This window comes from Calidris pugnax, unplaced genomic scaffold (assembly GCF_001431845.1).
Source record: "Calidris pugnax isolate Ruff unplaced genomic scaffold, ASM143184v1 scaffold42, whole genome shotgun sequence".
Classification (NCBI taxonomy): Eukaryota; Metazoa; Chordata; class Aves; order Charadriiformes; family Scolopacidae; genus Calidris; species Calidris pugnax.
The window spans coordinates 7,697,625-7,706,495 of NW_015090920.1; the positions used below are offsets into that span (position 1 = coordinate 7,697,625).

Sequence of the window (8,871 nt, forward strand, 5' to 3'; positions counted from 1 at the left end):
GTCTCCGTTAGACCAGACATCTCACAAGCCTTGCCTGTAGGCGTTTCCTTCAGAGAGGTGCTAACATAGTGATTGTAGTGGTGCTCCTGAAAATTGAGGGAATTAATTTGGTATCGTTATTTTTTGTACTTTCAACAGTGACACTGATAATGTTATCAGTCATACAGTCAGAAAGTGCTTTTTCAGTAGCTATCAGTTGCATAATGCTATCAAATATCTTTATCACTAGTCAAATTGGTGTTTAATTTGCTCTCTTCCTGCTAGATTTTGATTTTTACCTTAGGAAGAAAATCAATATGTTCTTAATAGTTTTAAAAGGTGACTTGAGCTCCTGGTTGTGTTTTAAAATGTTTTCTAATAGGTAATTATCAAAGAGGAAATCTTTACTGCGGTTAGTGCTGCTTACTTATCTACTGGGGAATTAGAGAAAGGACTTCTGCAATGTAACTTATTTACAGCCCTTACATTTTAAAAGACATAAAACACTGCAGTGTTTTAGTATGTAATTAAAAGACTTCTATGGTACTCACTGCACAGCACTCTGCATAGCTTGGTTTCTGTAGTGACTGACATTTTGCTTGCATGTTCTAGATACCCATATTTCTCCAGAACTGTCCTGTACTGCTGGGTTTTATCCAATTTACATTTCATGGAACATTAAATGCCATAGTCAGTCAAAAGCAAGGTCAATGTAAAGTAGTGGTTCTTTGTGTGGTTATGTTTCAGGTGCCTCTGTTTATTCCAGCGTTGTTTTCTTTCACCTGCCTCTTCATGGTTGCACTGTCACTTTACTCTGATCCAGTGAATACAGGGATCGGATTTGCAATAACCCTGACTGGAGTTCCTGCCTACTACCTCTTTATTGTATGGGACAAGAAGCCAAAGTGGTTCAGAAAGCTCCTAGGTAAGTCCCGGTGGGACTCCTCTCCTTCGTGCTGGCTCTGGGAATTTCTCAGGGCTCCCCATGTTGTGAAATCCTTCTGATCCATCCTCTGGGCTGGGGATGACAACGCAAGTTTCGTTTCAGTGCGTGCTTATAGCATTGCTCTGCCATTTACAATCAATGTCTGCTAACTAACGAGATATTTTTACAGCAAGCCTGTTCTTCACCTAGTGATTCACTGCAAATGGATGCCTCTCCCCCTGCCCTCTTCTCCCCTCCCTTCCCTACAAACACCTGATTCCTTTTAAATCACCCATTTACCTCCCCTTTTCGTTGGCCTGCACTAGTGTAGAAAGTGTTTTGCTCCTAGAAGAGTCGGTTTGGAAACTTAAACACCACAGTTTTGATGATAGGATGGGCTCAGTGCCACGTGTTTGTGGAGTATTTGGAATGGGATAGGCTCTGTCTGGTTTGGTATGGGCATATTGTCCTTAGGGGTGACTCCCAACAAAACGATGGCAAAATATACTGTGCCTGACACACCTCTGTGGAAATTGTTTCTGTGCTTCATGAAAAACGACTTCGAGGTGACTTGGCTGTAGTATTTCACACCTAAAATACACTGGGAATCATTTTTATACCATTTCTGAAAGTTTCTGAAAGCATTTGTGGAAGTTCTGATATGTTGGAGAAGGGTTATTTGGAGCATTTCTATTAGAAAGAAGTCAGTATCACTCATTACAGTTCCCGATTCTTCTCTTTTTTTTTTGTTACTGAGCATGATAAGTTTCCAAAATGGAGGAAATTTTCAAAACATGAAACAAGAGTATAAGTAAAATATTTGAGGCATAATGGATAATTTATTAAACAAAATGGAAAGAAAATCTCTTCTGCTGCAAAAGAAAACCTCAACTGACAAAAGTTTTCAACTAAAAGCAGCTTATTTGTATAGGTGCTGAATCAAAAATGCATATTGTCTTCTGTGTTTCTGCCTTAAGGGATGATTTAAAATGAACTGCTCACAGTAAAAAAAAATGTGTTTTATATCTGGATGTTATTATACTATAAACTTTTATATGTATTTTCTCTCTATAAATATCGGTTATATAGTTATATCCTATCTGTTGTAGGATCTATGAGTTTCCCTCTCAATTCATGCTGGGAAGTACACAGACAATAGGGCAGAAAGTATTTACAGAAAAAGATGTTAGTTTAAGACTAGCATGCTACACTCTTCTTTTATCTCCATAAAGTTATAAATCACTTGCAATGTCCTGGGAATGGGTAGAAAGCTCCAGTGCAAATAAAAACAGGTATATGCAAAAGGACATTCTGTTAAATAGTTGGGGGCTTGTCTGTTTATAATTTCTCAGCCTTGACATTTCAGGACTAGGAAATTTTCCCTTATCAAACCCAGGAGATTTTTGGCTTTTCCTGTGAAGTCTCAGAGGTTTTGGAATACAGGTACTTGAATCTTTGGCCACAGGATGCCAGTGTTGAACTGCATTACTTGAATGAGAGAAAAAAATATTCTCTTTAAGGTAGACTGGGTAGATGCGAAGCTTTTCCTGCCAGCTGTGACAACAAAGGCGAATCTTCCAGTTTTTCAGATAACACAAAATTCTGCTCCCAGAAAGAAGGCCTGGTGCCCGTGTAACACCTCCGGATGGACACAGTGTACCGGCCCGGAGGGGAGAGCAGCAAATGCCAGTCAGTGGGCGAAACAGCTTCTTTGCTGTGTAATTATTATTCCCAAAATAATAACAGTAATGATGGAAAACTGATGCTGACAGTTTTGGGGTGGAGTGGAGTGGAGATTTACTTGCTAAACAAAAAGATTTTTATATGTTTTTCCTCAGAAGGAGCAATAAACCTTCTGTGTGGAGTCATTAAACTGGCATTATTTTGTGAGTGTTAAGGGAGCTCCACCGTATAGCCTGAGAGCATTTTTCAAAGGCATTGAAGAGGATAAATTCACTTAAGGTACCTCTGTGAGATATAGAAAAGTCATTGGGCAGCTGCAAACTCGATGTTCTAACCTTGAAACAATATGCATTAGGTGTACGTAGGCATGAAAGAGTAATTCCAGACACAAGGTAAATGGACAACATGAAAATACGTGATTGTCATTTCAGAGGCACGCTTTTGCCAGATTAAATGGGCAACTTTCTTTGAGAAGATAACTGGTTTTTCTAGGCAAAGGAGAACGTGATAGATCCAATCTACTTAGACTTCAACAAAGCGTTTTGTGTAGTCCCACGGGGGGAGTCAAAGCCTGTTACTCTGAACACAGCACCGCGCTAACGATGCTGCTCCCAGGCTGCTTCGTCTGCGCAGCTCAGCGCAGGCACAGAGTGGTGGGGGGCTCCCTCCACCCATTTGCAGAGTCACCTTATTAGGGAACTTGACTTGTTCAGCTCCCCAGGTGTGCTTCAGGGATGAGAGATGGCTGCTGCTCGTAAACCCCACGTGGAATGTGGGGTTGTGCTTCGGTAAAGGATGGCACTGGTGCACACCCACATTGGTACAGACCAGCCCCACGTGAGATTTGGCTGGATATTCAGGCTTGGTTTTGTAAGGATCAGAGGGGAGGGAGGTTGAACAGTCAGAATGAGTAGTGGGATAAACGACCCAGCCTGAAGATGAGTATGTTTAGGAAAGGGGTTTCAAGCTGGTTACAGCAGCAGAGCCCTCAAATGGATTACCCAAGAGACAGAGTGGCCAGCAGGGCTAGGGACGTGATTGTCCCCCTGTATTGGGTGTTGGTGAGGTGGCACCTCAAGTGCTGTGTTGGGTTTTGGGCTCCGCACTGCAAGAAGGACATTGAGGTGCTGGAGTGTGTCTGGAGAAGGGCAGCGAAGCTGGTGAGAGATCTGGAGAACAAGTCATGAGGAGCGGGTGAGAGAACTGGCATTTTTCAGCCTGGAGGAGGAGCAGGTGAGAGAACTGGCATTTTTCAGCCTGGAGAAAAGGAGGCTGAGGGGAGACCATATCGCTCTCTACAACTGCCTGACAGGAGGGTGTAGTGAAGTGGGGGTCGGTCTCCCAAGTAACAAGCGATAATCCAAGAGGAAATGGCCTCAAGTTATGGCAGATTGGATATTAGGAGAAATTTCTTACCGAAAGGGTTGTCAAGCATTGGAACAGGCTGCTCAGGGAAGTGGTTGAGCCGCCATTCCTGGAAGTATTTAAAAAAACGTGTAGATGTGGTGCTGAGGAATATGGTTTAGTGGTGGACTTGACAGTGCTAGGTTAACAGTTGGTCTTGATGATCTTAAAGGTCTCTTCCAACCAAAATGGTTCTGTGATTCTGTGAAATCCTCTCCAAGGCTGAATGCCTTTGTTCTGTGCGGTTTGACTCTCCTTATGGCATTTACATGCCCATTCTCCTTACTAAATTGCTGTGCTGAACAAACGGTAACTTTCCAGTTTGTGGGGTTAATAGGGTCTGGGTGGTATTTTGCAGTGAGAATAACATTTTTTTCTCTCCTCTTCCAAAGAAATTTTGCTGTAGCACCAGATGTGCTGGGACAAATCATTTTCAGCTAGTACCAGCTTCATTTGACCTCCACTTCCTTGCTTTTTGTAGAGCTACAGTGAAAATGAAAAAAGTCAAGCCTACCAAATCCTATGAAGCGGATCGGTGTGTAAAAGCATGCAGCACCAGCACCAGAATGCTTCCATTTGGGCCTCCTCAGTTGAACCCCAGCCTTAGACTCATATCTAAAACATCTATTTCTTTACAGTGGGTTGAATTGCGAGGAGCTTAAAAGCTGTGATTCCTGCTTTCTTCATACCCTGAGCCCATGCTGGAAATGGCATCTGTTTATATAACAAAATGTCTCTTTCAGGGTTATTTACAAACACCAGAGGATGACACTTGCTCACTCGAGACATGGTGTTAAATGCTCACTTTGCTTCTCTTTGTCGAGTTCGTGATGGTGGGATCGGCAGAAAATCATCTCAGCATTTTGCTGTTGCAGATTTCACGTCCAGTCTTATACATATGCAGTGAATTGCTGCTTTCTTTCCTCGCCAAGGCTTTAGGTGGTGCTTATATAGATAGCAGGTTTTTTATAAAGGTTATCCCCTGGGGCCTATTTACATTGAATTCTTCTCTTGAAAGGGAAAATTAGAATTTAAACTCTGAGAGTGTGTGTGTGTGTGTAAGCCATCTTTACTGTCATGATATGTTAAGTGTCTTGTTACAAATGTGAAGCTGGTCCTGTAGCTCCAGGTACTGCTCAAAGCAGGCAGTAGGGACACTTGGAGACAGATCGGAACATTTTTTTGGGGAAAATATACTCCTTACACTGTCTTATTCTAAGTATATATTGCAACCAAAAAAAAACCCAAGCGAGCATCCCAGCCCCCCTGCAACTCGTCTGATTGCTCCTCCGTGACTTCATTTCAGCACAGAGCAAAACTGACCCCCTGGAAATGGAAGAGTGGCAGCCACCTCCCACCACGGTGAGGGCAAGGGCTTGCTGCAGGTGGCTCTGTCCACTTTGTCGAACAGGATATCAAAATCACAGCCAGCTCTCGAGATGCCCAGGCTTTCCCTCTGCCGCCGTGCCCTTTTCCAAGAGCTGTTACACCGTAGCTCGGCTTGACAGAGAGTCTGCTTTATTTCTTCTTCCTCTGCTCGGCCTCAAACCTGGAAGGGGAGGGATGGCAGGGGCGAAGCCCTGCTGGCTTCCTGCTGCTGGCTTTCCTCCTGCCCTTCACCCCGGCCGTGCTCAGCCCAGCTCTGAAGCCCCCGCTGCGGGTAGGGGAGGGAGACGGGAGGAAAACGCAGTCCCTCTTGACTCTCAGCTTCTCTGACCCCATCAGTTTATAGTCTGAGGGCAACCTGGCTTTCCACTGAACTGGTGACCTCTGGAGAGAAGAGCAAAAGCTGGTAGAGTCTGCCTTAGACAGGAGAGGAGGAAAGTAGTTCTGGTTCACATCTTCTGTGAATTGCACTGTTTTACCCTTCTCGCTTTGCACTGCTGTAAATGCTGACATGTTGTGCTAGACAAGGAAAATCAGAACTTTCTCTTACAACAACTGCTTGTTTAAAATAGGTTACTAAAAAAAAAGAGGGACAAACAAAAGGAGCGGTAAGAGAATGCTCTTTTACTATTCTCTATGTAAATGAATGGTGTCATTTATGAATCAGTACCCTGAAAAGAAAACCACCAAAAACACCAGAAAGAAATAAATGTCCAGAGTGACAAAAACACAGTGTGAAGTTTAACTTGTTTGACGTTTCAGACTTTTATTTCAACATTGCAACTTCATTCAAACTAATGAAGCAGTTGAGCAGAGTAGTCATGCTTTAAGATGGCCTTAAATTCATGCAGACCTTTTATTGAACAAGGTTATACCTCCGTACCCTTCCATTTTTATTGTATATGCATAGCCTTGGATCAGAGGCAAAGAAAACATAGCTTAAAAAAATTTGAACGAGACATGTAAATGTTATATGCACCTGGTATATATGACCGCTGTGAACTGTGTGTGCAAGTGTATAGCAGCTAGGATAATTTTCCTGGCTGCTTCTGCCTTCTCCATCTCCACCAAAATTTCCCATGTATATGCTTTTGTCTTTGCAGACAGGGTAACCATAGGATTGCAAATCCTCTTGGAAGTCGTCCCATCAGAGGAAGACCAGAAATCATGATCTTCATGTACAGCTTTTGGCTTGGTGTTTCATTTCAACCTGAGGAAGAGGGTAGGGAGACTTCTCCCCCTACCTAATATTCTGCAAACTGGAGGAACAAGTCACAGCTGAGATGGAAACCGAGCGGTCAGTTACCAGGACTGGATTTTATGATGTTGCAATTTTTTTTTTTAATGTGGTTAGTTTATGTGTAGAAAGCCGGAACTTGTGTTATGAGGGAACTCATCTCTTCACTATTTCTTTTGTTCCAGTGTCATATTTTAACAAACTGTAGGTTTGTCAAACTGGGATTTTGGTTGGATTTTCACTGAAAATAGGTTTAAGCGATGTGTTAGTAATAGTCGGGTGTACTGTGAAGAATGCATCCTGCTTGGTGTCCCTGAAGGACCCAACTCTTACCAGAAAAAGAGTGAGAGAAAGCTGCTGAGTTTCACCTACTAATGTTCTTCCCATCACTCCGTTTGGCAGCCCAATTTGACTTCTTTTGGCTCACTGGGAGCACCAGCACACTGATGCAGAAGCACACCACCATTTCCACCTTTGTGGTAAAAAGGTCAAGGTTTCTTCATTCCAGAGTTGTTATACTATAGCCAACAGAAACATCTTCTGAGAATTAATATTTCTGCCAGTGGGGCAGGAATTTTTTAACCTGAGAGCAGTAATTTCTTACATGCTAAAATTTCTACCAGTCTGGAAATGATTACTGTTTTTAGCGTTGTTTCTTTGTGTACATACTTATAGGATATACAGCTACTGAGTAATCACCTTCAAATGAGTCAAAACATTTGAATGCAAATATTTTCTATCTGGACATATATGGACCTGCAGTTATCAGTCAGGCAATCCTGATTTTCAAATTTTATATCATCAGTGGGCAGAAATGAACAATAGTCACTGGTGGGAATACTGTACAGACATGGCAATAAAAGGCAATACCTTTTTTATGAATAAGGTATAAGGCAAGCTGCAGCAGATTTTTTGATTTGAGTAGGATATGTGCCTGATCTGTGGGCTTTTCATTCAAGCACGCGCCAAGTACAGGTGCTCTGCCAATGTTGTCTTCCTGGTTTTATCTCAGCAGAAACAGAGAAAGGCCATAAAAACTGGTAAAGTCAAATGAAATTCATCTTCAGAATGACACTTGAGCTGAGATTTGGCTCAAATAACAAGCTGAAGTTTTGCCCTCTTTTTTAAGATAGTTGTAGATAAAGGAATATTTTAATGTTTGGAAATTCAGTTTTATATTGTTAGTGTAAGACTACTCAACCTTAATATTAAGGTTTGTTATCACTCTTAAGAATATAATGCTTAAATATTAAATGCACTACTTTTTGAGCTGTTTGCTATCAGCAAATCATGTGTTTCATGAAAGCTTTTATGGAACTAAACAACATTAAACTTCCTAAATTGGGAGAAAAGCACAACTGGTAGACAGACCACTACAGTAAAGGGAGACTGTGTATTGTATATGTGTTGTATATATCCAGAATATCTACCCTTTCGAGGGTGTACAGTAAAATGTCTTAAATGTATACATGTTTTTCTTGCTTTTATTTCTATGGTGGAATTTCATAGAAGTAGGGAAATGGGAGTAACTGATTATGTACAAGAGCAGTAATTTAAGACACAGGAAACATTTTGCGGACAAGTTTTTCTTTAAATGTTTTCTGTTTACAGTAACTTAAAGTGTTATTTGAAACTCTTTGAGGCAAACGATTTGAGGGACATTTTTACGTTGACAGCGCACGTGTTTAATTAGTATTTACAGTCGGGTCAGAGTTCTGCTTTCAAGGCCACCCCAGTTCACCAGGGTTTGGCCTGGGTCATCGTGGAGCATCCGGAGAATACACGAACAGCATTTTTTTCTTTGATAAAAATAAAGTGCCTGACGCCCTCCAGGAGTGCACCCAAGGCACTGCTCCGCTAATGGATGCTGAGTGCACGGGATCCCACCAGAGCTGGTCCAAAGCCAAACTTCCCCAACACTGACAGTGTGGATGCCAAGTTTTCAGCCCCGACTCTTTAATTCCATGAACTCACTCCTATTGTGCCACGTTCCTTGAAAGTTTAAATGTAGGCAGTGTTAACTTGTGGAAATAAATGGGCTCTGTAAATGTAACTGAATGTTGCTTTATTTCCCCGTCGTGGACTTTAAAGTTTAGAAATGTTCCTGAAGCCTGACTCAATAACCACATTTTACCAGGTTTATTTCATGTAAGGGGTTCATTTGTCCCGAGGGAAATCCTATGACTCGTTGATTGTGAAGTTGTATATTTTAGGAAGAAAAAAACATATGTACCTGCAAAATAAAAAACTATTTTTT

The 8,871-nt window shown here is 41.8% G+C and overlaps 1 protein-coding gene across 1 annotated transcript in view; it reads left to right on the top strand.

The window, feature by feature from the left end:
• The window catches only part of SLC7A11 (solute carrier family 7 (anionic amino acid transporter light chain, xc- system), member 11), a 67,090-nt gene extending 58,433 nt beyond the window's left edge, over positions 1-8,657 (top strand). The window contains exons 12-13 of the mRNA XM_014949826.1: positions 727-904; positions 6,481-8,657. Of these exons, the coding sequence (XP_014805312.1) occupies positions 727-904; positions 6,481-6,548 (246 nt within the window). The 3' untranslated portion in view covers positions 6,549-8,657. The remainder of the gene's footprint in view (positions 1-726; positions 905-6,480) is intronic.
• Positions 8,658-8,871: the final 214 nt, after the last annotated feature.